At 46.3% G+C, this 27,763-nt stretch overlaps 1 protein-coding gene across 2 annotated transcripts in view; it reads right to left on the reverse strand.

Annotated features, from left to right (window-relative positions):
- The window catches only part of LOC139050825 (CD109 antigen-like), a 103,315-nt gene that overhangs the window by 7,651 nt on the left and 67,901 nt on the right, over positions 1-27,763 (reverse strand). For both annotated transcript variants that reach the window (XM_070527603.1, XM_070527611.1), the window contains exons 12-30: positions 27,587-27,736; positions 25,373-25,513; positions 24,519-24,567; positions 23,928-24,041; positions 23,561-23,681; positions 21,048-21,165; positions 19,906-20,019; positions 18,804-18,920; positions 17,338-17,466; positions 16,072-16,243; positions 15,100-15,288; positions 14,113-14,182; positions 9,395-9,575; positions 5,126-5,203; positions 4,071-4,248; positions 3,449-3,678; positions 2,446-2,607; positions 1,092-1,288; positions 33-207 (exon numbers count right to left, since the gene is read on the reverse strand). In XM_070527603.1, coding sequence (XP_070383704.1) covers positions 33-207; positions 1,092-1,288; positions 2,446-2,607; positions 3,449-3,678; positions 4,071-4,248; positions 5,126-5,203; positions 9,395-9,575; positions 14,113-14,182; positions 15,100-15,288; positions 16,072-16,243; positions 17,338-17,466; positions 18,804-18,920; positions 19,906-20,019; positions 21,048-21,165; positions 23,561-23,681; positions 23,928-24,041; positions 24,519-24,567; positions 25,373-25,513; positions 27,587-27,736 — 2,685 coding nt within the window. The remainder of the gene's footprint in view (positions 1-32; positions 208-1,091; positions 1,289-2,445; positions 2,608-3,448; positions 3,679-4,070; positions 4,249-5,125; positions 5,204-9,394; positions 9,576-14,112; positions 14,183-15,099; positions 15,289-16,071; positions 16,244-17,337; positions 17,467-18,803; positions 18,921-19,905; positions 20,020-21,047; positions 21,166-23,560; positions 23,682-23,927; positions 24,042-24,518; positions 24,568-25,372; positions 25,514-27,586; positions 27,737-27,763) is intronic.

Genomic DNA, 27,763 nt, shown 5'->3' on the forward strand with positions numbered 1-27,763 from the left:
CCGACACGTTGCAATCAAGTGAAACGACTTACATGTTCAAACATGAACACCGCTGTTCTGGGAAGCACTTTGGCCATGCTTAGTCGAGGAACTTCGCCTGACTTCACGTAGTTATCGAGATCCGGCCTGTAGTTGGCATAACCCGTAGGGATGACCAGCTCCAGTACAGCTGCTCCACTCTCTGCACTCATATTGGTCATCGTCCACCTAGGGAAGTGAAAAAAAGATTGGGCTGCTGATTTGCCTGAGAACGCAGCACACAGAGTTCAAAGAGGAATGTACTGAAGTCACGGAAATAAAAGCGCATGAGCATCTTCGAGATGAGGCATCGCGCACGTGATTTCCGGGGCTCCAACATGATACCAAATACTGTCTTCTCTCTCTCTCTCTCTCTCCAGGACATTGGCTTCCACACTTAGGGCGTAACAGTTAGCTTCGAGCGTGTATGTGATTTGGGCGCGTAGATTTTGTGTGTGCATTTCATGCGTCCCTGAGAATTTGAGGCATTATGCTAGGCGTATGGGGAGACAAACGACCCCAAACTTCACTAAAGAACACCCTTTTCCTTGGTGCAGTTAGTTCGAAGCAGTCGTCATGTTTAACCTGGCAGGTGGACTGACTTTCAACTATTGGTCGCTTGACAACAAAATTCATTGCGGGAAGGGAGCTCTAGAGGGGAGAGTGGGGAGGGAGGGGGGGGGGGGAGTCGCGCAACGACTTCGTTGTAAGCAACTCAAAGTATTTGTTTCGTAACGATTTAGATCTAGGCATTTAGTTACGATATTACGCGTTTTTTTTCTTTTTCTTTCTTTGAGCCATCACTTTGACTCAAGTCCAATGTGCTTGTTACCACTTCGCTACTTACATATGACTACCGATAAACCAGTTTACATAGCACACGAAAGTCAAACAAAAGTGGTGCAACAATGAAGGTAGCACGTAAAAGTTGCGAAATGTAAAAACGCCCATGTCCTATGCATTGGGGGCATGTTAAAGATCCTCTGGTGGTCAAACTTAATCCGAAGTACCCCACTACACCGTGCCTGATAATAAGAGTGGTTTTGGCACGTAAAACCCCAGAATTTACTCACCTTACACAACTTCGGATGTTGATGTGTGACCTATTCCTCCCAGAGAACCTCGGCTCCAATGTCAGATCAAAAGCCTCGTAGGCAGGAGGCACTAGCAAGAAGTCACGATCGACGTTGTAACTCACGTCGAGCTGTATCAGGGACAAGCCTGATCCCTGAGCCAGCACATCACAGTGACCCCAAACGTTCGGTTGGACCTGCACAGAGGTAAGGCATGCGGAAAAGCTGCTTGATTTTCGTTCGAAAGATACAGTAGTCCTATACTATCTCTCACATGTCGTTGGATAAGACAACGATGGCTAAGACAACGGCGAGCTGGACTGCGCGTTAAAAAGTAGTTCTAATTATAAGCTGTCTTGTACTGCTGGCTTGTCGTAGTACGACCATTTATGCGCGTGATATACTCTTATGAACTCATCGCAATCAAGCTCGTTAATTGTTGTAGCTTTTTTGTTCTATATCTTCAGTACATATCTGTACTACATGCTACGCCCATGAAAGACGCAATTGTTTTAACCTCACCGTCGGTCGAGCATAAGCGAATTGGGTGGGGATTTTATTCTGGTCAGCACATTCCGACGTCGCGAAGAAAGGACTCAAAGTTCGATTCAATGAAAACGATGACCTGCCCAAGCGTCTCGAAAAAAAACGTTGAACTACAGGTTCAAAAAGCTCGGCTTCATATTAAAGAAAAAGGCCAGAGCAACAAGTGCTTGAGTGACGCGCTCGGCATTGTTCAGCGGCGCCGTTACCGGCGATAATAATGCGAGTTCAGGTGGAATCGACGCTCCAAATTTTACACGGATGAAATATTGATGAAATCAGGTCTCACCACATCGACAAGGCTGACAAATCTGTCATAAGTTCGCGCAAGGCGAAGAGTTCCAGCCTGTCGACTGGATTTCGAACACAAGCAGCAGAGGGCCGCCGAGATAAGCGTTCCTTACGCGCCGTGAGATACGCTAGACAATCCAAGTGTTCGCTGCCTTTTATGGAAGGCTGAACGGTGCTGAGATAAGCGCGCCGTACATTCTGCAAATAGAGTGGTGTTAGACATGGTGTCTTTCGCGGCGGGACACAGTGCATTCACATTACTGCGCTCATGGACGACGGATGCCAGTTGTAGCTTCCACATCGCTGCATACAAATTGTGCGACAGGGTATAGAACAATATCTGTGTGATCTTCACATGCTCGAAAGTTACACTAGCTACAGGTACTCGGGTCAGAAGCCAGACTGACTACTGAATGTGCAATGTACTCTTTTTGCAAGTATACACGTTGAACTGCGCCTTGTTTGAAATTAAATGAATGCGCCAACAATTTATATGGCCAGGAAAGATCCCTATACTCACATCGAAGACTTTTCTGCGTGCCAAGTCGTCTTTGGATATGCGTAACGTGCTGGGATATCCTGGGTTAGATGAAGATTCCACAGTTACTTTCATCTCTGTAATGCCTCTGACATGCGTTCGGAACGAATACTGCGTCAGGGCCTCCAGCGCTGCGAGTGTGTCCTGAAATATGCGAAAGAAAAAAACGAAGTCAAACGAATGATTTGTGTTGAAAGGGAAGATTGGTGTACAAGGGGAAATGGAGAAATGTTCCTTTCAGGAGGAGCACCACGTTAATCAGGCTAAAGGCACATTTGCTTAGTTCTTACCGCTCTCATAGCTGCAACCAAAGGAAGTTTCGTAGTGCGATGACGTGCTCCCGTCTAAAGTGTTTCCGTAGTAGTGTAGCTTGCTGGGCCACTCGGTGCATGGTGAACATATAGGGGGTTCCAGCAAGTACAGACGCGAGCACAAGTAAACAGAATGGACGGGACAATGCTGGACATAGTTGTAAGTCGTTGTAAGTCCAAACAAACAGTTGTAAGCCCAGCGTGGTGTACGTGATGTATGCTGGACTTAGTTGTAAGTCCAGTTGTAAGCCCAAACAGACAGTTGCAAGTCCAGCGTTGTCCTGTCCATTCCTTTTACTTGTGCTCGCGTCTGTACTTGCTGGAACCCCCTATAGGTTAACGTGCTTCCATTGAAAACAAACGATTTTGTTTTAAACTGCGGTATTTAGGTCCAAAGCTGTGCCTACACTATCAGAGATGCCTAAATGGAAGGTTCTAGAGTAATTTTGACCAACTGGGCTTCTTTAACAAGCACTAATATCACGAACGTTTTCAGAATATGCACCCATAGGAATGCGGGCGCCAATCCTGCATCTCTGCTTAACAGCAGAACTTCATAATCGCAGAGTCCCTGCGCTGCGGCCGGTGTAAACGAATGAAGCCGAACACCGGATATTTACGGTTTAGCAAGACAGGGGTTGAAATATTCATAATGGTGAAAGCCAACGCCTGACCTGTGTGCCGATGAAGCCGTAATCGGTGGAACGCATCCGGTTTAGCCAGCGGACAATCTGATCCTGGTAGACGCCACCCTGCTTGAGGTAGGCCTGCAAGGCGTACGCCGTGGCCTCTACGGCAGACGAGTCTTCCGGGTGCGGCAGCCGGGGCATCAGGTAAGGCCGCTGGCTTTGGATCACGATCACGGGCGGAGGAATGGCGACGCTGCTCCAGTATATGGCTCCCTCTGCAACCGAACGACAGATCAAGTAACTTGCCAAAAACTGCGCGCAAAGTGCCACTGTGGCACTGTTTCTGTGGATCAACATCCGCAACTTCTGGACAGCAACCCTTAAGCTGCTGGACGCCTGGGCACCAGGAATCACGTAATCTCGGGCGAAAAACTAGCGAGTGAGTCTTCCATGCAGCGAACAGTTGCATCGATTTGCATGGCGAGGCACAAGCAATAAATGAGTTGTTTCTGAATTCAAATTTCGAGGCATACAGGTTTCAATTGTGGAGAGACTGTAGGCCAAAACGACGCATTCGTATCAGACAATATACGCTAAATTAACAACCGCCAATTGACATTTTCATCCTTCAGTGCGTTTTCAAGGAATGAGCGGAGGGAAACCTTACCGGCGTCTCTCTTCAAGGAATGGAGCAGGTTGTAGCCGTACTGCGCTTCGCTGGAGCCCGCCTCGAAGAGTGCATACGTGGTCAGGGCTACAGTGTACGGGTCCTTCACTTGAGCGAGTTGTGTCTCCAGGTAGCGCACCGCGTCCCGCTTGGCTGTGTTGGCGCGCTCACGAGTGCCCTGTAAATATCGAAACATGTGGCTGTTATTGAACATCACCGCCTGCACAGCGTAATCGCTTGCTCAACTGATGAGCTACGTGAAGCAGGTAATCTCCTACCATTTTAGCAATGCTTACTGCATCCTTTTTCACATGTCGGCGCGCATTTTCTGCAAACAGTTTTACTTCAACTAGCATATTACCATATCTGCCAGGATTATGTCGCGCGATAGCAACACAGATGTTGGCAAACAAGAGGAGTTGGTATATACCGGAGAAGCTTAAGTAGCAAAACGATGTATGATGTGCAGTTAGAAGCGCTTCAGATACTTTTCATCGCGCCTAGCGTGCAGAACCCAAACCAGTGAAACATGAATGGCTCTGGAAATATGATTAGCAGCTGGTACGGTTCAACGCTGCAGAAAAACGGAAACAGTCACGAACCGCTTCGAAAACAGCATACAAGAGGGTTTGATTTCGTTCAGAGCGGGAGCGCATGCGTCACTTGAGAGTTCCACATGGCGCAATCTTGTGCGAAGACATTGTCACGTGCGCTAATCACAGCAAAAAAAGCAAGCATTAATGCAATTTTGCTGTACTGTCACTCGGTATGAAAAGAATCAGAAGACCGGCATACATATGTTATGTTCAAATTATGTCCTACGAGAACAAATACAAAATTTAAATAGTAAATTCATTAACTCGAAATTTGTTGTACTACTCTTGGACCGGGCCTAAGCCACAGCATGTACGAAGTGCCTACAACTTTATCACTTCATTAATGCCTGCTAATCGCAACCGCACCATTCATCTCTAGGCATAGCGCTTAAATGGAATAAGATAACAATGATTTGCTTTTAAATATCATAATCTAAATATTTCAGTTCGTTTACTTACTCCAGTTAGATCAGAGATCTTTGACAGAGTGAGAACAACTTGCGCGGTCAACGTGATGTTCTTGTCCTTGTTGTGCGCCTGCAAGAAAAAAAAAAGAAGAAAAAGGAACATTACACAGTGTACTTTTTTCTCGAGCTAGGCCATTTAAGTAAACAGTAGAATCGCCATGAAACTCTGAGAAATTGTTGCTCACTGTTCGCGCTAACAAAACAGAAGACTTAAGTTAGTCAGACAGAAATTAAAACTTTGATGTATGTGGAAGCAGCGCTGCCCAGTAAGCGCTACGACACCATCCAGGAAGGACTGCACCAAACTCGCACACCTCTAACGACGACATTGCTTTAGTTCGATTCATCCAACCAGGTCCCGTCCATGGCCACGCGCTCCTACGTTCTACAACGCAGATTCCCAGTCGGGACAGAAGCTGGACACCTGTCCATCAACATGCCATGGGCGCTAAATTTGCCAGCGCGAAGCCGCAGCACATGCTACTAAAGATAGCTTCCTCCGCTCACTACGCTTAGAGTTAAGGCGCTACTGCTATAGTATGCTAAGTTTCAGCTCTAGTTGCCCATATAGACCAGAATTTCTTACTCCCACAACCTGCGTTTAGAGTAGGCGCTCTTAATGGCGACTCCGTTGCCGTCTGTCAGTACGCGCCTGCGCAGGGACTGCTGGTTTGATGACAGGGCACCTGACGACGCCATCACGAGTGAATTCAGGCGACAAGCATGAGAGAGGAACAGACTGAGCACTATCTCGGCCATTCGTTCAGCCATTTCCTGCAGTCCCAGGCAAACTAAGGCTGTCTCCTAGTAGCCCTGCAAGTCTTGGTCTGTACTACTGATCTGTAATTACTGTTCACCGCAATAAACCTCGTGCCTCAACAGAAAATATACAAAGGGAAAATGTACATAAATACGAAGTAGGAGGCGCTTAGCGATACAATTTGGCGCCCTGCTCAATGTCAAACCGTCCATTCGGCGTTTCCTTTATAGCCGACGCCCGAACCGCACGCCGCACCACCCGCCTGCCGCACGCGCATGCGGTCAAGCTAGAAACTGCACATGTCACACATTGGTGCACAAATTCTGGTTTACACTGGGTCCGTGCAACCACTGCAAATTGAAATTTGTGCACCCGTGCGCGACATGTGCAGTTTTCCGCACAACCACACGCGCGCGGCAAGCGTGCGGTTCGAGCGTTAGCCGACTTTTGCTCAACTACACCTGCAAGTCCCGGAGGCATGGCACAGCGAGATTCAGCGGTGCACGTTTCATTTGAAAAGGTTTTTTGCTACGAGACTGAAGTATCAATTACCCGCACCTAGACGGATTCGTGCACCGTGTGTCCTCCAGCACAGATGGCTATCATGCACTTATATTTAGGAGCAATGTGGCGCATTTGCGCCTCAAGCTCACGTCAAGAAAGGGGGTTTGACGTCACAGGTGGCGGTGCCTGATCGAAATTCCTGCATGCATGCCTTCCCGCGTGAAACTCCATTTGAATTTCTGGACTTTACGGTTAACCCAGAGTATTAATGTCCATGACTGCGTGCACTACATGTCACGGTCGACTTTAAATATTTGTTGAGCTTTACAAAAGCCCCCAAAGCGAACTTTTTCTTGTGCTCTCCTCTTTTTATTACTTGTGCTCAGGTGCAAACGTAGAGTGCTTATCAAGTTCGTATACGTTCCAATCGGATCATTGTACCCACCTACTGGACCTAAACAAAGGTATATAAAGAAATGTTATTTGGTGCTCTTAATAAATTACTGTAAACAGAATTTTGAAATTCATTATAAGTAGACACAGAGAGAGAAAGTTTATTTACAGAAAGGCAGAGAGGTCGGCCTGAGCCATAGCTTGCTCTGGCCTCCTACTCTACAATGGGGAAAAGGGCCAGGGAGGAAAAGGGCTGACGAATGAAGATGATGTGAGGAGGAGGTGCATATGTATACAAGTTCACAACGTTGTGATATCTTTAAAGCTGTGCGTTCAGCCCAGTGGCTCGGAGAAAGGCTGTAGTGGCTTATATAAGTATTATATTTATGCAGGCTACGTATATTAGCCGTAGTCATCGACTTGCACCTAAATACTTCGAAACTAGTCAAGCTGGAAGAAGTCCCTGCAATTATTAAAAAGTTCGCGGAACGTGTCCGTTCGTAGAACTTGCTAGCTTATAACTCTCGTTTCTTTTCGAGCTTATGCAACTGTTGCGTAGTCTGTCCGCCGTTTCCGGAAAGCACGCACCCGCTCCCGGGTTACTCATTACCACTTCCCACACACCCTTCCCATCTTTCGGCTGCTATGCATCGTTCTATACAACCCAAGGAATCCCGCCGTTTCCTAGCGGGGCGCCCCTAAGCTCAAACCCCATGTGAGCGATTTTTTTGTGCGACGGCTGCGGCGAGCGACGAAACGGGCTCTCGCGCAATCACACCGCTCGTTCTTGTCCCTCGTTAGTCGCTCGTCGCGCGGACCGCCCAGAAGCACCTCGAGCAACTGTACTCCGCTCCATACATAGCAGTCAACGCTGTGGAGGCTAGAGAGACTTCTTGCAGTGGCTTCGTTGTCACTTTAATATAGTTCGATGTTTTTTGACCGTAACTGTGGCCGACTGTTGTGTGTGTGTGTGTGTGTGTGTGTGTGTGTGTGTGTGTGTGTGTGTGTGTGTGTGTGTGTGTGTGTGTGTGTGTGTGTGTGTGTGTGTGTGTGTGTGTGTGTGTGTGTGTGTGTGTGTGTGTGTGTGTGTGTGTGTGTGTGTGTGTGTGTGTGTGTGTGTGTGTGTGTGTGTGTGTGTGTGTGTGTGTGTGTGTGTGTGTGTGTGTGTGTGTGTGTGTGTGTGTGTGTGTGTGTGTGTGTGTGTGTGTGTGTGTGTGTGTGTGTGTGTGTGTGTGTGTGTGTGTGTGTGTGTGTGTGTGTGTGTGTGTGTGTGTGTGTGTGTGTGTGTGTGTGTGTGTGTGTGTGTGTGTGTGTGTGTGTGTGTGTGTGTGTGTGTGTGTGTGTGTGTGTGTGTGTGTGTGTGTGTGTGTGTGTGTGTGTGTGTGTGTGTGTGTGTGTGTGTGTGTGTGTGTGTGTGTGTGTGTGTGTGTGTGTGTGTGTGTGTGTGTGTGTGTGTGTGTGTGTGTGTGTGTGTGTGTGTGTGTGTGTGTGTGTGTGTGTGTGTGTGTGTGTGTGTGTGTGTGTGTGTGTGTGTGTGTGTGTGTGTGTGTGTGTGTGTGTGTGTGTGTGTGTGTGTGTGTGTGTGTGTGTGTGTGTGTGTGTGTGTGTGTGTGTGTGTGTGTGTGTGTGTGTGTGTGTGTGTGTGTGTGTGTGTGTGTGTGTGTGTGTGTGTGTGTGTGTGTGTGTGTGTGTGTGTGTGTGTGTGTGTGTGTGTGTGTGTGTGTGTGTGTGTGTGTGTGTGTGTGTGTGTGTGTGTGTGTGTGTATATATATATATATATATATATATATATATATATATATATAGGCTCAGTATTGAATGAAACAAGTTTTCACCCTTAAAAACAAACATACTGTGGTATACGGCTGCTAATGCGTTGTTTTAGATCATTTTTCATTTTCCTTGACCTTTTAGTGTTTGGGACATCGGCTGGTCACGTACACGCTTCACTATGTCATCGGACCTCCGTGTGTTGCAGTGGAGCACGCTTTTTTTCTTTAGTAGGCGCTGGTCGGTTTGTTTTGCAAGCCCATCGGCGCTGCCTCTCGAGATGAAATAACTGTTTCCGCGGGTTGTACCACTTGGGTTTTTCAGTTGGGTGTTTCAGGAAGCACTAATATGAGAATACTCCATGTAGTTAGCTGTGCAAGGCGCGTTGTTTTGGCTGCGATGTATACATAGGCACATAATACGGCCACTCGATCACCGAAATTGCGTGGTTTTAGAACTGGGCGCAGAATAGGTCGTGGTACAACTGTCGGCAGTACGGTCAGAACTTGCGGGCAAATCGCCGTCGAAAGGGCGAGCCAGGCGTTAATTACCAGCACCGTTTGCCAACCGAAGCAGAGGAACAAGCCTATCGCGCTGCCTCTTCGTCGCCTGCAGTCACCGCTCGTGCGGGGTTTCACCGGTAAGCGACAGACCTGAGCTACAAGGGGTTTATACTTAATGTCACGAGCACTGGCACGGCGGTACAGGCGATGATAGAGGCGAATGGGCGGGTACGTCCAACCTATTACCTACATACCGTATATACTATAGCTTAGAGAGAAAAAAAAAGAAGAGAGCAAGTAGGACCACCGCTGAGGGGCGAATGTAAGCTACCTCTGATCTCATCCTGCGGTTCCATGGGCGTCGGGTGGTCTCGTAGAACGCTCCGTTGGTATCCTGGTACTTGAGCAGAAAGTGGACTCCTTCCGTGATAATCCGCGGGTCGATGTAGATGTCGTGCTCCCAGTCCGGGAACACCGCCAGCATGTACATTCGCAAGCTGAACGCTGTCAGCCTGTGTGCGCGCGGCCAAGAGCCGAAATCCTGTTAGTGGCTCGCCCAAGAACTGCGCCGAGGTAAATGTACCATAGGTAACGGAAGGCTGTAGGTGTCGCGAAAAAGACTAAATAGCCTTGCTGCCTCGTACGCATACACAGCCTGTAAAATAACGGGTCTTCGTCGCAACACGTACACAATCAAACTTTCAACTGGGGTGAGTAAATATTTGTTCCACTTTAATGGTATCGCCAGCAAAGACACTCAGAAATATTTTTATCGCATCTTGAGCTTTTAGTACACAAGACGCGGGTTCATCCTGCAGCTGCGTCTGTTACCACGGAGTTGAAAATCCAAGGCTGCGAATAAAGTTAGTTTTTTTTCTGTACCACAATCGCAAACATTTCAGGACGGTTGAACTACTCATGCTCATGAATAAAAACACAACAGTTTGTGTTGAATTTACAGACGCGCGATGGGGGCACGAATACTACGAATAATTCGGCGGCATGTGGATCACTTTCTCACATCTCTTTTGTGGTAACGGCCACAAAGTTGCAGCGCCAGAAGAAAGATTATATGTACATATTCACAAGAAAGTCAACAAGCAATGATACCAAGGAAAACATAGGGGAAATTACTTGTAGTTACTAATTGAATTAAAGAACTGATAAGTTAATGGAAATGAAAGTGGACGAAAAAAACTTTCCGCAGATGGGGAACGATCCCACGTCTTCGCACTACGCGTGCGATGTTCTACCAATTGAGCTGCCGCGGCTTCCGTTTTCCCATCCGCTTTCTTGGGTATTTATGTGTTACTACTAGAACTAACCCTGGGAGTGTTAGCCAGCGCCACCACTCACAAACCTTGGCGGCGGATGTGGAAGATCCTTTCTGCCGCAGGCGTCACGAGTGCGTGATCGATTTGGGTGACGGCAACAGGTCAATAAACTCACACGTGCTACCTGAAGGCAGCAATGTTGCCGGATTTGAGGCCCTCGTAATGCAATGAACGAGAAGCAAGGGATCGAACCGGGGGGCCCGATTTTTATTGATGATATCGTAAGAAGCCAACAAACAAAGGCACAAAGGGCAACACAGGGAAAATTACTTGAACTTATTAATTGAATTAAAGAAATGATAAATGGAAATGAAAGTGGATGAAAAAATAACTGGCCGCAGGTGGGATGTTCCACATCCGTCACCAAAGTTTGTGACTGGTGGCGCTTGCTAACACTCCCAGGGTTAGTTCTAGCAGTAAAACATTAATACTCCAGAAAGTGGATGGGAAAACGGTGCCGATGTAGCTTAATTAGTAAGAGCATCGCACGCGTAATGCGAAGACGTGGGTTCACATCCCTCCTGCGGCTAGTCCTTTCAACCACTTTCATTTACATTAATTGATCATTTTTAAATAAATTAGTAAGTACAAGTAATTTCACCTATGTTGTCCTTGGTGTCATTGTTGGCTTCTTATTATATATTCTAAAAGCTTCCGGAGCACAGAATTTGGCAAAGAAAAAAAATATAGCGGCCAATGCTTCCTCCCTCAAATCGCGATGTCTGATGGATACTTCGACGCGCGAAGGCCTCGTCGTTCACCTCATTTCGGGGCTGAGTGGCAAAGCTGTCAGAAAACTACTTCATCGCCAATGTCATGCTTCGAAAATTTTTGCGATCGGCTATATAGAGCGCTCTGTGGCAATTGAGTGCTTTATTTGCAAATAGATTTTTTTTTTAACATTAATGCACAGGTTTTCCTATAACGTTGTGCAGAGGTACTCGATTTCTTTTCTAGATAGACGAAAAGAAGGACTGCGGGCACAAAAATTCTTTCGTCGCTCACTTCCCAGAGCTTTTAGTATGTCCATAGTTAACTTGTCTGGATGCTTGTGCAACAGTGTACTCGTGTATTGAGTGAACCCATGGGTGTAATGGCTTCGTGGAATTATGGGTTCCAGTAATAGGTGATAGGTGAGCGCGCTAATTACTTAGCGAGGATCTCGACTCTGCAGCCTTGTCGCCGGTGGGTACCGAGCTCACAACCTTTGCATTACGCGTGGGATGCACTATCAATTGTGCTACAGTGACGGCCATCCACCCGTCTACTAACTAGGGTACTTATGTGTAGTAGATCTAGGCCTGGGAGAGTTAGCCAGCGCTACTAAGAGCCATTGAAGGTGGATGTGGAACACTTTTTTTTTGTCTCATGGCTTCACGTAACACGTGAACTTTGGAGTGCAGGCACGTGATTAATAAACCCTCCTATGCTACCTAATGGCATCAAGGCCACCAGACTCGATAGCCTCTCTATGAATGAACGAGGAGAAGGGAAACAGAGGGGCTCAGTTTTTATTAATCTTGACCATATAGCCAACAGGCAATTAAGGTCATGAATGCATAGGGGTAATTAGCTGTGATTGAAATTTAAATGTACACTATAATGAAGGAAAGAAAAATCAAAGTGGACGAAAAGATAACTTGTCGCCGGTGGGCACTGAAACCACAATCTTCGCATTACGCGAGCGATGCACTACCACTTGTGCTACAGCGACGGCCATAAACCCGTAAACTAAGCTGGGTGTTTATGTGTACTATAGATCTAGCCATGGAAGTGTTAGCCAGCGGCCCCCACCGGCGACGAGTTATCTTTTCTTTCACTTTCATTCCTATTTTCTTAATTGTTTTCTACATTTCACTTCCAATCACAGCTAATTACTCTTGTGCTTTCCTTAGGTTCATTGCCTGTTCGCAATTAATGGTTGCGATTAACAAAAATTGAACCCCTGTGTTTCCATTGTTCTCGTTTATATATATACACCCGTGACACCTGCGGTTTAAAGCATGTTCCACATCCGCCGTTATGGCCCTAAGGGGGCACTAATTAACATTCCCAGAATTATGTTGTAAGTTTATATGTACAAATACCCCAAAAATTGGACAGAACGACAGACGTGTTGCAAGTTGTCTTTTTTTGCCTCTTTATCTTCCCTTTTCCGGACTATTGTTGGATTTTAGTTAAAAGGCACAGCTAATTTTCCCTATGTTTTTTTTTGGTTTCATTGTACGTTTACTAAGTGAAATAATTATACCACTCAAACGCAGCCCAAGTTGGCCTAACTGTGGTTCTAGTAGTCTCTTTCTTTTAATTGAAAACTGGCGACACTCGAGTAGCAAATGGGCGATTGATTTTGGTTCATTGCAACGATAGCACTAAGGATACCAGGCCAGATTTATGCTAGTAAAATTTAAGGTGGAATGCGACAGCGTAATTTTGTGGTCGTAAACTTCAGCTGCCGTGTCGGACACCACTCGCTAACCCAGGAAAAAAAATATGTCCAAAATTTGTTGACGATGCGACCGCCCAGCAAATAGAGGAAGGCCGCGAAATATGAAAAACGTCGTGTGACTGCGCACCCACGTGCACGCGATAGCAGCGCCGTCAAACAGTTTGTGGAAAATCAACCTGTTAGTCTGTCATACTGACCTGAGCGGCGGTCATACAGCACGCGTGTTCTTGCCACATCGCCCGAACATCTCCCGGCGATCATTGCGTATCAAGATCACGGGAGTGCGCTGCCCTGTATGGCGAGCCTGAGACGAACAGCTTGCTTTACCACTGCGTCTGTTTGAGGGAGCTGCTACTCCGTGCGCCCAGGCGCGCAGTCGCGTGGTATACGTTCGCTACTTCGCGGGATTTTTCTACTTGATAGAAAAAGTAAACGTGTGGCGTGTACTTTACTGAAAACACCTCATTCTAGGTGTCTTGTGATCCTCCACAGCCGACTGATTGCCATCTTGACAATTGGAACAGCATTTAAAACATTACATAGTTACTTTTAATTAAATAACTGGATGTCAGATACTAAAAAAATACTGGCTCTTTCTCAACAAGACTAAACAAATTGCGCTTGGTTTCAATGATCCATGTTTTTTTTTTCGTTTGTGTGTTTATGCGTGTTTCTTTAACTCATTGTACGATAGTTGGGACACCCCGTATAGGTCACAACAGCGGGCCTTTTTTTTTTCTTTTTTATTTGCGCTTAGCGTACGCGTCATTAATAACGCACGGTGACTGAAACACATGTGTAGCACACATCCCTTAAACGTACGATGCAGTGAGTGTGTGGTTGTTAATTGTTTGTTTGTTTCTAATGCGTAAGGCTTACGTAAACATACACTTCTCACCAACAGAGGTGGCTCTCCAGGAGGTAGCGTTATTACTGGTGTGAACTTATAGGTGTATTCTGTGCAACTGACATAGCGCGCGTATAGTCGCCTTCCCAGCCACCACGTTCCCGCCTTGCGAGAGCCAGGCCGTGTTGCACAACCAGCTTTCATTCATTTATTTGTTTTCACAAGCAAGGAGGTACATGGTTGTGGCGGAAAAACAAGGGGCAAAAGGCTGCGGAAAAGCAGCTTGACTCGCCCCAGGTTCCGTTTACAATGGCAGCAACAGGGCAGGTGGGAAACGTTAAGGGGAAAAAAAAAGAGGAGAAAAAAAGCTGTTCGCTGTAAAACAATGCAGAATACAATTCACGAGGATTTCCACTCACCAAACACTGGGCTCCTTCTTGAACATGGTGAACGCACCGTTCTTGAAGTAGGAACTCTGATAAACATAGGCTGGCAATGCAGAAAAAGAAACAAAACACCGGTAAAACGTTTGCATGCGTTCTTCCGCCAGTAACGTGGCGTCTTAATGGCGAGAACGTCGACTGCTGTTCTTCATTAAATATAAATTAAAGATTTGCGTCACTGCGTGACGTCGGCCGATGGGACATCGCAGAGAGTGCGCGTCAATGAAGCACGCCCGCTTCTCCGAACCGAGGACACCGGTGCCAGAGGAAAACAAGAGCAATACGAGACCTGAAGCTAGAGCAGAGCATCGTAAGAACCTGCACGACCTTTTGTTAGCGACGCCAGTTTTCGTTCCCGCAAGGGTCACATAGTTAGCACGCCTGCCGTGTCTATTAGCGTGATCCACTGAGTAGATTAGCGCGTGCACTTATGCCATTTGTGTGGTCATGGCAAAGCAGCAACAGCATATCACCGCCCCCGTGTTGACATCTGAGCAAGGAAGCATTCGTGAACAGTGGAGGGTTTCTTAATAAAGTGCCTTCCCTTATTTTCCCATGGCGTGCGCAGCAGTGGATGTGTCGCTGCCACCGTTGGGTTTTTCTGGAAACCTGTCCGACCACGCTAGTTTCTTGAAATCACGCATCTATTTTTATTTCATTTTTTTATTTATTTATAACGAATCCAAAATATTTCGATATGTTCAACATTCTATACTTCTGCAATGGGGTGCTTCAAGGTTCTGGAATGAGATCGATGGTTCGACATCTCGTCTGGTCGGGAGGAGGCATGTTGAACGAATGAAATGCTGATAAGCCGATCAAAAAGGATAGATTAAAAAATTCTTAAGACGTTTCGGCGTCTGTACGGAAGTCGAAACGTCTTAGAATATTTTTAATGTATCCTTCGGTAAGTAACTGTGCCGGAGCACGCTCGAGATGGGCATCTACAATGAGTGTGTTTACCTTTGTTCAGTTTCTCAAAGATGGGCTTTGCGATCTCACGAGTCAGCTGGTCAGTGAGACGCAAATAGGTTAGCCGAATAACTTGATAGGCAAAACTGAACATGGCATGCTCGCCCGATTTTGTGGCAACTGAGAATCCGAAATCCTCCGGTTCCACGTCTCCGTCCAAGGGTGTTCCGACAATGTCTCCTGCAATGAAGGCAATATATGGCATGATGACACATACAGGAATGTATTTTTTTTCTTACACGTTCAAATGCAACAAGTAGCACCTATACAAAAGCACAAGTAACTGTCATTGTTTGCACGTGCTATGAGTGCTGACGCACTTCGCGGAAAAGCTATTACAGCAGAAAGAAGACTTACGATCGAAGGAATCAAAAATGTGACTCGCGCCCTCGCCATGCGATAACGTACAGATCCGGGATTTGGACGCGCCGCATGTGTAAGATATTTTACAAGTGCATCAAGTTACCGTATCTTGGCGCGTATTATTGACACCGAAAATTCAAGAAACAAATATACCAAAATGAAACAGATCGCAAATATTTCCTTGCGATGAGGCTTCACGACACCAATAAAGCGCATTGCTGTGAAGCAAGCTGCACCACGGTTCAATAGAAACCAGCTGTAAAGGTAGTGGGCGACGGTATGCAAGACAAAATTTTAAGTGGAAATTTTGCGTTGTGCGGGCATTTATGGGGGGGGGGGGGGAGTATCCTGCGGTATGAAGATCTCAGCGTTGTTGCACGTTGATATTTAGGCGAGTTGTGAGAGTTGTGAGGGCAATATTTCCCCCTCTCTCAATGGTTGTCATTGCAAGCGCGGGTTATGCACAGGTTAGGCCTTCGAGTGTGCGGCATATTGGTGCGGCACATCTCGATTCACCGACGGCATAGAGGAAGTAAATGAAGAGGAACAGGACAAGCGCTTGAAAAGTGCATACACCAACATTGTTCAGTGGAAGCGTACCTATGACCGAGACGTGCGCGGCAGGTGAGCCGAAGAGGTAGCGCCGATACTGGCTCTCAAACGGGATGATGGGGTCCTCGGTAACATTGAGATCGAGGAACTTGATGTTGTACGCCTGCGCTCGCAGGTCCATGAGCATGGACGTGTGCATTCGGAGGGGCACGCCGTCGGGCTGCGTGAACAGAGGCGCATTAAATGCGACACTTCGAGTCGCACTCTCATCACTCTGGAAGAATGCAGCTGCACAGTAGTATGTGGCCCATATTGCGGTATTACCCGGCGTACGTACCGCAGTACTACAGCGCCACGCTCGACAGCATTCATTGTTTTTCTAGAGAACACCACGCCAAAGAAACTTTTAACGGTTGGCTGTAGCAACATAGCGGAAATTGTACTTAGGACTTAAAGCACAAGAATACTTTCTGAGGGTTGAGTAGCTTGCGAGTTTGCGTGATAAAACATGCTAAGAAGTCTGCCTTCCACTCTCGTCATAGAGGTTTTCCGACTTTGACCTCAGGCCAACCTCTCTGTTCTTTCTTACATTTTCTCTCGCACGCTCTATCATTCTCCCGCTGTCTCTTTCGGAGGAACCGTGAGATATCTATTTAGCCCCGCAAAGCCGGAACGCCTTTCCACAAGAAGGAAAAGTAGAACTTATCCACTTTTACATTCGTACAAAAAAAAATTTGAGGGAACAATTAATATAGCAATTAATTGGAACTTTGTTTCTTGAACTACTCCCCCAACTGAAAACTTTCCCCAGCATATAATGAAATGCCACTATGCGCTTCGCGTGAATTTTTCTGCACTTAAGTCAGAATTTGGAGGCAGTAAATTCAGCGTATCGAAAATGATACTTTCAATTATGAAGCCCACCATCATTATAAGTGAAGCATTCCTTTATTTCTAATAATAAAAAAAACACGCTACAAAATATTCACCGCGCGTATAGCTGAATCACATACGCCAACGTTTTTTATATTTAGTACAGTATGCCGCTAACCTATATGGCGTCTAGGGCGTACAATTCTGACGAATCGCGTCAACATGGACCAACGTTCAGCGCGACCGCTGTCACCTGCAACAGCGCCCGGCACGTGGTGTGTCAGCGTCACACGATTGTACCAAGGAGCTGTTTCCGTTACCAGTTGACATCACAGTCATGACAACACATGGTGCGTTGCACTTAATTCAGCACCAGATATGCGTTATTCGGTGCCTGTTGCGGCTCACTTCAAGTGCGCTAGCCGGCTTAGATTTACTCACGAGGAAGTCGATGGTAATAGTGTCCTCTTCGTGGGCTATTTGTGTTTTGGCCACAATGCCCACATCCACCTGTCCAATCTTCACTGAGACAATGGGAACGTGTATGGTGATGTGGTTGAAAGGCTGGATCTGTTGAGCAAATGAATAAAGGCGCTGTATAGGTCAACCAAAACATTTGACCGCGAATAATATCCTACGAAGCAACACCAAAAGAGACAAAAATTGAACTTTGCTTGATTCAGAGAGTTTATTACTGGACTTAACGAAACACGTAAGACAGCATAAAAGTACAACTAGCGATGACGGCTAATATTCATCTATAAATAAGAAAACCAAAACAATAGAAAGAGAAGGTTTCGTATAGGAAAGTAGTTCTTTCAAATATATTGTTTTCCCTGAGGTGAGTGTTGTGAGATCTGATAATCGAAGCTATCCCGTTCATTACATTTTAAATAGTGTGCGATATGTGTGCAAATAAATTTTTTTTCGCCAGATCGAAATTTATCAGCTCATCTCTCTTATTTTCTGCTGCATTTCTTGCTTCCTCCCCGCAAGAGCAAACTGCACCTTCAATGAGAGCGGTAAGCTATAACGACAGTCATCAGAATCAATGATGTTGGCGGCTGCATATTTAAGCTCTTTGGAAAAGTTGAGGACGAAAAGGACAACCGATAGAAGGGGACATACAGCGAGGGTCAGCATGATACGCCGAATGAATCGGCGGTGTACGACGTGTGTGAACGTATACTCGATTTCCTATAAACCGCGCGGCAAAAGTAAACAGGCGTCTTTTTCGGGACACTATATTTACGGCAGCGCATATCGGATATAGCGTGATAATCAGTGATAAAGTCCTTAATGTGCGTTCGTATTCCCTGTATACCAATCCGCTTCACCAATGTGCATCCCTCGCGTATTGCGAGAAAATGCGGCGCCGCAGCTGAATATACATGATCATTCACTGTGCGTCCCCCCCCCCTCCCTCCCCTGTGTCCGCTACTAAGGTAGTTTCGTCTTACGGGCCTGTGTGCTGCTCGTTGCCCTGCGCAATGTTTCCATCGCGGATGAGAAAACGAAACAAAGTAACTATATTCACGCCGGACACGAAGACTGTGTGCGCAGACTGAATGGCACATGCAGCGTCAAGTACTAACCGGGTAGAAGCGTTCACGTGTGTCGGCGTAAGCTGGCTGACGTGCTTTTGTGCTCGGAACTGTGTACTGTTTTGTTCTGCCTGTGTTTGCGTCATTCAGCAGTGCAATTATGTCATTAAAACAAAACAAACACAAGCCCATCAGCTTATTCCTTTCTGCATACCTTCTCGATTGGACACGCCGCTGTCTTACACATATCGTGCATGGTACCTTTATCAATCATTCTTTGACGATATCTGCTCTGGTGATCAGGACGTGACAGTGACTGGGATAAAGCCGTAAGAGGGTAAGCAAGCAGAGAGATATACTAACGTAAACAACATGCTGCTGTTCACCCTTGGTGGTCACGGGGCTGTAAGACCCGACTCGGCCCAAAGGTCCGACTTGCACAAACCGGTAGTCTTCAGACCCAAGCACCCGAAGTTCAGCCTATATGTGCAACGCAGAACGAAATGCAACATTTATTAGCGATGAAACAACAGAAAACGAAAGCCTTGCTAATTGAACATTATGAGCCTTTTATAAACACAACTGCCTCCAAAAGCGCTCATAGTAGTCTCGGAAGTGCACATAAATATTGCAGAGCCATTAGTCAGAAGCAGCCCTTACTAATAATGACTAGCCAGTCATCAGTGTCTTGAACACGACATGAAAGTAGAAAAAAATACCAGAGTGAATTTTGACGAACGCTACTGCAAGATACTGTCAGTGCATCTGCCAGACGCTTGCGAGATCAGGAACCGAATTCACAGAACCTTTCTTTCGTAAGTGCCCTTTGCCAGGCGTTCTTTAGCTAATAATGTGTTCAGCGACAGAATTCGCTAGCCCCTCACAAATAATTCCCTCACAAATAATTCTAGCGTAGGAGCTTTTTGTGAATACAGACCTAGAATTTTATGAAACTCTGCGCAAGTGATTTCAGGAGCCCCTATAGTAGGCGCTGTCTCCGTATCCGAATCCGAAGTAAGCGCGGTCTGTTTCTCGACTGCGCCCCCCTAGAGCATGAAGTAAATCATTTTCACGCTCAGGCTGTGTCCCAAAAAAGGAGCAAGAGCACCGGATGCGTGCCTAGAATGTTCACATCTTCCTTGAGGCGTAAACAGGTCCGACGCACCCGCACACTGCGCAAAGCGACACCGAAAACGCCTTCGCTGTGGTTCGCAGCATGCACAGCTTAATGTATGTACTATTAATAAAGAAAGAAGAAATAACAAGATGAGTTCTTAATTAAGAGAATGAGAACTAGCTCTTTTTTTTCAGTAACGAGGAAATAGGCGTATACATGGCGCTGCATATGCGACGGAAATAACTTAATGTCATCCTTGGCTGGGCATATTTATCAAGTGTGCCGAGTTCCTTTTTTTTTCATACTTTATTTCATGTCAAACCAGAATATGTAGAGTGGCGCACTTACTTGAACTAAGTAGTTCTGGTAATTGAAGAGGACCACACGTATACCAATCTGCTCTCCAATGACAGCCGTTGAAGGTGCTTCGTACGTCATGAAGAAAGGCCGCAAGCTGTTGTGCTGCAGACCAGTTTAACGGTTTACTTTACATCCATAGAAAACTTTAATAACGAGCGCCACAGATTTCAATTATCATGAATGGGTTCCTATTGTAAGGTAGTCTTTCTTGATACTGGCGGTTGATAAGTGGCAAGAAATGTAGGCGTTGGAACGTTAACAAAACAAAACCGAACAAGTTTAATTCTGTGTTTCGGCGATGAAATGTCGAATGAAACGTTTTTATTCCGTCTTGTTTTGGTACGAGCGCCTGCACTTCTTACAAATTACCAACGACCGGAGCCAAATAACATATAATTAATTCATTCGTTAATTCATACATGTGGCATCAGCTAACGCAGAGCAAATTTTTTTTTCTATGCAAATATTTTTTTTCATATGACATCAACTGTGTGTTCTTGGTAACCTTCTTGAGAACATCCAGTATACATTGCGTTACTATAAATAATTAGCAAGGAAAAAGCTAACTAGCTGTTTAATTCACGACCACTATGTCAATACAAAATTTGTAAATCACATTTGGGCAATTAGTTTGAAACCCTTTCTTGGGTGACTATTTTTTCCTCGTTTAAAAGAAAGCCCGTGAACATTAAAGGGGCACTGAAGGAAAATATTTGGTCGAGCTAGATTGAAATGTTAGGCTTCTGTAATAACGAATTCGCCATTAGTAGCGAGAACAGAGCTTTCTTGAGCCAGAAAAAAAATTAAAATGACGAATATGGAAAATAGGAGTGGCGCCACCTCTTGCGAACTATGGTGCCTCTGAAGTGACGTCAGCACTGTCTCATTCAAAAAGCATAGAGGAAGGTCAGGTGGAGATTACACAAACTCGTCAGTTTTGGCGCGTGCTGTTCAAATTGAGAAGCAGCAGCGGGACCTTCGGCGGAAGTTTTCTAGGCAACAAACTGATATATTGGCACACAGAAAATTATTATAGAATCCTAGACGAGTACTCTATTGATCTAACTCGGCTTATTATTTTCTAGTGACCCTTTAACAGAGGCCTACAAAAAGAAGCATAGCATACTTACGTAGATCGGCTCCTCAAGTATGGCAAAGCCGTGCAGTCTGCTAACAGCAATAGCATTGAACATGTACAACGTTGGACCCTTAGGGACAAGGCATGACATATATATGTCCTTTAAGTTGCTGCAAAAAAAGAGAGTGTAGAAAAGAAGCACATTGTTCACGTCGTCAAAGAACGCATTTGTGCAAGAAGCAACAGGGGAACTAAGAGGCTTGATCTATATTCAACAAGCATATGAAGCCAACGGACAAGTAAGCCAAACACAGCATCGAGGAAACAACTATTTTAGAAAATTGAACAATCCGAATAATGGAAGGTAAATTTTCGATGATTTCATTGTTATAAATGAAATATGCTAAACTGAGATACGGCGACGCTCTCCGTCTATTTGCACACGTATACATTCTTGTACATCTGTGTGCTGTCACTGCCGTGGAAGTACCATTTTCGTGCTTTTTTGTACTTGGCTGTGGGAGTGTTAGACATCGCCGCTAGCGGTCAAGGTGGGGGATGTGGCACATTCGTGAAACCGCAGACGTCACATAGTGCGTAATCTTAATAAATAGAGATAGCTGATATAAGGAAAGACAGGGAGGTTAACCAGGCTGAGCCCGGTTAACTACCCTGCACTGGGGAAAGGAGTAAAAGGAATGACAGATGCCTAGTAAGAGAGAAAATAAAATGTTCACCGCACTCACGCACCCACACGCTGAAGCGTTCATCGTTCGGTCGTTCACAAGCAGTCATGAAAGGCTGGTGCCCCTCCAGAAACGCAACAGCGCTTTTGTGACTTAGTACATCGCAGACACATGAGGCGACGGTCCCAGCATATTCTCTTCTGCCATATGCCTGTCATATAAGTTCGCTATAGCGGTCCGAAGGGCAAGACTTTGATTTTTATAAGAAGGGCAGTCGCACAATAGCTGCATTCTCTGTGTCACCCGTGTTACAGTTGGTACTGTGCGCCATTCTGGCTAGGAATGAATAGGCGTTCGCAAAGGAAACACCTTTTCGTAGCAGACGCAGTAAGGATCCTTCACGTCGAGTAAGTCCGGGATAAAGTTGTGATTTTTATATATGGATATACGGCGTGTGGACGTCGGTTCATAAACGCCTGTGTGTTCCACTTCAGTAAGGCGATGATTCGGGCAAGACCGCTGAGGCCCCGCGCTGCGTCCGTTCTCAAAGTTCTTTCGGCTTCTTCATGTGCCGCACGGGCAGCTTTGTCGGCGCTTTCATTGCCGATGATGTCGCAGTGGCCCGGTAGCCACTGAAACATTATGTTGTCGCCTCTGTCAAACGCGCTTGATGGCAATGTATTCCAATCTCGAGCTTGCCAACAGCGCGAAAGGCGAGGACGCAGAAGAGGTGTACCACAACCACACGCAGCGCGCAATATTTGTCAGCAGCTGTTCATGTGGGCCGCGACGCAGAGCTGACAGGACAAACAAATGGCCAATCAGCCCTCGCATTTTAAAGATGGAGCGCCGCTGGCTAACACTATCAAGACAATGTTACACATACATGTAGTACATGTGCAGTGTTCAGCCATTGAAACGCGATACTCAGACAACATAGCGGCCGGCACTTTCTTGCGCCACCATTGGACTCTGGGGACATTGAGCTGATGTACTTTCGTGTCACATGAAAACGAGTCAGTTTTTGACGCATCGTGACGCAATTGGACCCCCTCAGCGATCGCCCAGCGCCCACCGGTCGCTCAAGAATTACCGACCTCCATACTCTTCGAGTACCGCGTTTCAATCGCTGAGCACTGCAGATAAGAAGCTAAGAATGCGGACTGGGCGACAGCCACCGCCGTAGCCCAATTGACAAGCATCGCACATGTGCTCACGTGGTGAGTTCACCTCCCACCGGCGACAAGTTGGCTTTCCTCACGCCGTTATTTTCTTTCTCTTTTACTAAGAATAGCTGTATTATGGCAAGTTTAACTCGGCTCTTTAAATAACTTCCGACTGTTCATTGTTTCCAAATTGTAGTTCCCTCCTGATTTGCTTGGATCTATTATTGTCTGTTGGTTTGATATTGTTGTTACACTCCACTTACGTATTTTCCCCTATAAAGCAATGTGCACTCGAGAGAACGAGAGAGAAAAAGAGAAAGAAAATGAAGTATTCATTGACAACGCGGTGGGGAAAAAAGGAAGCGTTACAGACATCTGCGCCCTGCAGACGCCAGCATGCATCTAGACGGCGTTAGCAGCATGCATTACAATCGACGTGTCTCTCTCTGCCACTGCACACAGCGGGTATGGTTGCAGCGCTGTTCCGAAGACAATAATGGTCTCTGGAATATTCTGGGCAGTTCCTGTTAATAAGCAGGGTGCCTAAATAATAATCGACAGCGACACTTCTCCACGGCAGACACAGAACGAGAGGAAAGAAAAACTAATCTATAGCACGATTTCTTTTGTGTGTATGTGTGTGTTCTCTCTCTCTTTCTCTGGTCTCACTTACAAAGGAAATGAAAGCGAAAGTTTCCGCATTGGAATCTTACCCGGTAATTGCATGGTGCCAGGCGAAATTGCCTCCTGTAGCGTCAAAGAAATTGTTAAAGCGATTTTGCCTGTACAAGAAAAACTCGAACAGACTTTGGTCTTCCAAGTCGTCCTTCTCGCCTGAAAGAAACGCGATAAGAAACGCGGGTCAGTCCAATTCTGCGTAAGAACGAAAGTTGACTCGAAATTACACTCATCAAACGGTGCGGTTAAAAGAGGGTGTCCTTTATAACATGGCTGTATGTACATTTTGAATGTATTGTAATCAGCCTGCGATGCGTTTGAAATCTCGACGCAATACGAGAGATACAAGGACTGAAACAGACGCAAAATTCGTGTCGGGTATGGCGTCGAAGTCGCACTCACAGTTTCCCTCGTCCGTTCCATCGTAGCAGTCTTTGTATCCGTTGCAGCGTCCACTCTTTGGATAGCACTCGCCGTTTACACATGGAAGCATCCCAGCAGTCTCGTTGCACACGTCTGTAAGGGCAGCGTGTGTTAAAATACGAGTTCTTTATGCAATAACTACAAATATGACATTTGCGCTCGGCGATCCCGCTCAGTGCTGCAGAAACAATTTTCACCAAGCGAGATGTTTAGCCAACGTTTCTCAAAATACTGCTAACTGTATTATCATTTCACACAGTACAGTATGAATTCAAATTAAATCGCAAAAAAAAATTAGATTACACAAGGTCAAGCAATCACCCCAGCCTAAGATTGTTAATTGTCGCACTGCTGCCAAACGAGAATGCTGACAAAAGATATAATAACGAGCTTATAAGGAGGGCCACAGAGGAATAGATTGCGCGATAAGCCTCACACAGCCACTAACACGCAATGTAGTCGGTGTTTGTGTTTCCTCAGACTGCCAAAGCCTATCATTTTCGACTTAGCGCCTTGTTTTGGATTATGAAATCCTTGACCGAAGATCAGAGAATACGAGTGTATACTTGCCTGGAAGGGTTGTGACATTCAGGTTTGTGGACACAATTAGCCCTGCGAACTGTAAAAGAAAGATGAAATGTTGACGTTGAAAGGTAAGTAGTGACACACGTAACAAACACTGCCTAAATAAATGTTACTGAAACATAAGTAATCGAATGCTGCTCTTGTTGTCTTTCGCCTTGTGCACGTGAATTGGAGGTATATTATTATGTCTGACTTCAAGTGGATCAACGAACACTTCAACCACTTGATCAAAATCGACTACTATTCGTTGTAGGCGCTTGCTTTTCATGCACGGGCGCATCGGCTAAACGGACGAAGCAGCACAGTGGATCGCGAGGAACACCGTATTACAGGCCTCCGGATTCATTTCGACGACCTAAGGTTCTTTAAAGTGCAGCTAAAGCAACGTACTATTTCGTTTTTGCTTTTCGCCCCCATCGAAATGCGGCTGCCGCGACCGAGGATCGAACTCATGACCTCTCGCTCAGCAGCAAAACGTCATAGCCACCGAGGCTGCGTGCGACTTCAAGTGTGCAGCATGAGGATGAAATAAAAGTAAAAGAACGAATCCTTTCTTTTTTTCATGGGGGGGCAGTCGAGGACAATTTGTGACGGTTTACAATTATATAATTGAGCGTTTTCTCGCACCTTATGAGCGGCCATCAAGTTTATCGCTTTGTAATGCTCGCTAATCGCACCTGTATACAGTATAGTCTACAAACAATGCTGCTCCTCCTACTTCGTGACTAACGTGTGAAGCCATTCGCTGCTTCGCACCCGTGCCGGGTGCATTCACTGCCGAAAATATTCGCGCGTATGGAAACGCCGTGCCTCGCATTTGGCACAGCGTGTATACGCACCGCGAACGTCTTGTTCACGTCTGGAGCGAAGTTTTGCGTGACGTAGTATTCCGCCTTGTCTGGTTTCCCGTCGCGGTCCCGCCACACGGCGCGCACGTGGCTTCCCCAGTGGTCCTCCATGTGGTACAGGGTTTCGATGACCTGAGGGGATCCGAAAGCGTTACAAAAAACCGCGTGACAAATCTTCGTCGCCTTCCTACACGCGGCGCCAGTGAAAAACAGGCGCACACACTTTTCTCCTCCAAGCACGGGCATTGCCTCATCATGCGTTGCCCAAAGAAGATGTTTAACAACGTGACTGCCGTGTCCAGCTGAAACCGTAATTCCGCGCCGTGACAGGAGTAAACATCGCTCGAGCCATTTAACTTGGCTTACCCGTTCCTAGTGAGCCAGAACTCGTGCCAAAGCTTTTGCAAGATATTTACTTTTTAACCGTTTTCATAGTCGTAACTTTGTGTCCATGCTTGGCTGAGAAGGACAATAAAGGCGAACACCCCGAGCTGACTGAAAAAGGCTGCAGTTAATTCTCTTCTTTAAATATATACCTGAAACATGATCTACCCCCCGGTTAACGCGCTCAATGTTTGCGTGTTAACCCATGACGCCAGCCCACTATGGCATTCGTGTAGCCTTGGTTTCAGCGTGTACACGATAGTCGGGGACAGCAATAACAGTGGCAATAAGAGATGCCCTAAGTGAACAAACGGAATTATCGAAACGAAAACAAGAACACGGCGGGTTATCAAAGGTCGACGCGCACGTCAATTAATGTGCATCGAAGAGGCTAAAGGATTTGTAGTGTAAATGCAACATTTTTTTTTCTTTTTAGTTTACAGTAAATAGCGTTAAATACGCGTGGTGATGTCGCCCAAAGTGCAGTTACACAAAGAAACACCACAAGATTTAAATAGTTAACAGCAGGTAAAGAAGGGAAGCGTCAATATGCAGCCGGCGTTTCGACAAGGGGGCCTTGTATTCATCGAAGACAATGAAGACAAGACGCCTTGTCGAAACGCCGGCTCCAGGTTGAGGCTTCCCTTGTTTGTCCAACAATGTTGATCACCTCATCTCCATCTTATCCTGTGAAATGTTTCTCTTGTTTGGATCACAACGTAGAATCCTTAGAAGAAGCACGCAGCGTGCATCAGACAGAGAGAGAAGGTTTAGCTTCAGTGATGTGTTGACGATCTTTGCGACGCTGAAACTCTGAAGTGTTACTCTGGGTGCATGGTGAAATACGAGTTGATGTACCTTAATTTTTCCAACCTACACGTATAGCCGGCACATACGCGCACACACTCACGTCTAGATCATCTACTAATTCGTTAACAACCGTAGCCCTCCAGAATGACCAAGCCCCGTATTAACACAACTTTTCCTAGGTAAGAGAGTTTTAACGCGAAAACGTTAAGGAACCCGTGTCGCAGAAAATACGGCATTCCGCGTCAGACGTCGCATGGACTTAAAAAAGATGTTCGAACCACATATACCCAGGCCTTCCATATGATGCAAGGAATTGACTGAAATAATTGAATTTATCAAGCTGAAACACGTAGAAAAAGCGTAAATTGCGACTTGAACACAACCTGCGGACATAATAGCTCTCGTGTTGTAATTTAACTATACGATAAAACATAATTCTGTTACGTGAAAACTCAAAGAAACCCCTTCACACACACAAACCGGCCGTGGCGTTCACAGACCGGCCGCGGCGTCCGACATTTGGCGCGCGCCGGCGCGATAGATGTCTTGGGGGCCACGGAGAGGCGCGCCCGGTTCCTTGCATTAACTCCAGCTAGCGCTCGCCCCCGCCGCAGCCCCGCAAGAGGCCGTGGTTCCACCACAAAGCTCGCTTTCGTGCACAGCGTTCGCGGCAAGCGTTTCCAGGTAAACATTACGGTTACATATGCTCCAGTTGCCGGGAAGCGTGAGAAGCAGTCAGGGATCTTTGAATGCTATCACGTTCTGCTCTTAAAGGCGAAGCCTAAGCGTCCTCCAGTTTCTTTTTTTCTATTTGGCCAGCGTTCGAATGCTCGCCATTCATGAAAGCAGTCGGCATAATAGCGAGACCATCGCTGCAGTGATGGCCAATCACAGCCTGCACTTATGTAAAACAAGTTGTGACAGAAGAGGCTTCATTGCGCGCAGGCGGCACGCGGTCATCCCGCAGTTCAAGGCGCGCGTTCCCCGCGTTAATGCCAAACGTGGCCTCACCGACGTGAGCGTCAGATCGTTCTTTCCCTGCACAGCCACCAAGTCGCTGTCCAGGCCGTTGAGACCGGCTACAGTTTCCGGAGAATAGGTCGGAACCAGTTCAATCAAGTTGTTTGATCGGTCTTGCTTGAGGTTCTTCCACATGTAGAACTGTAAATGGAAAACAGAATATGCTGA

This window comes from Dermacentor albipictus, chromosome 1 (genome assembly GCF_038994185.2).
Source record: "Dermacentor albipictus isolate Rhodes 1998 colony chromosome 1, USDA_Dalb.pri_finalv2, whole genome shotgun sequence".
In the NCBI taxonomy this organism is placed as follows: domain Eukaryota; kingdom Metazoa; phylum Arthropoda; class Arachnida; order Ixodida; family Ixodidae; genus Dermacentor; species Dermacentor albipictus.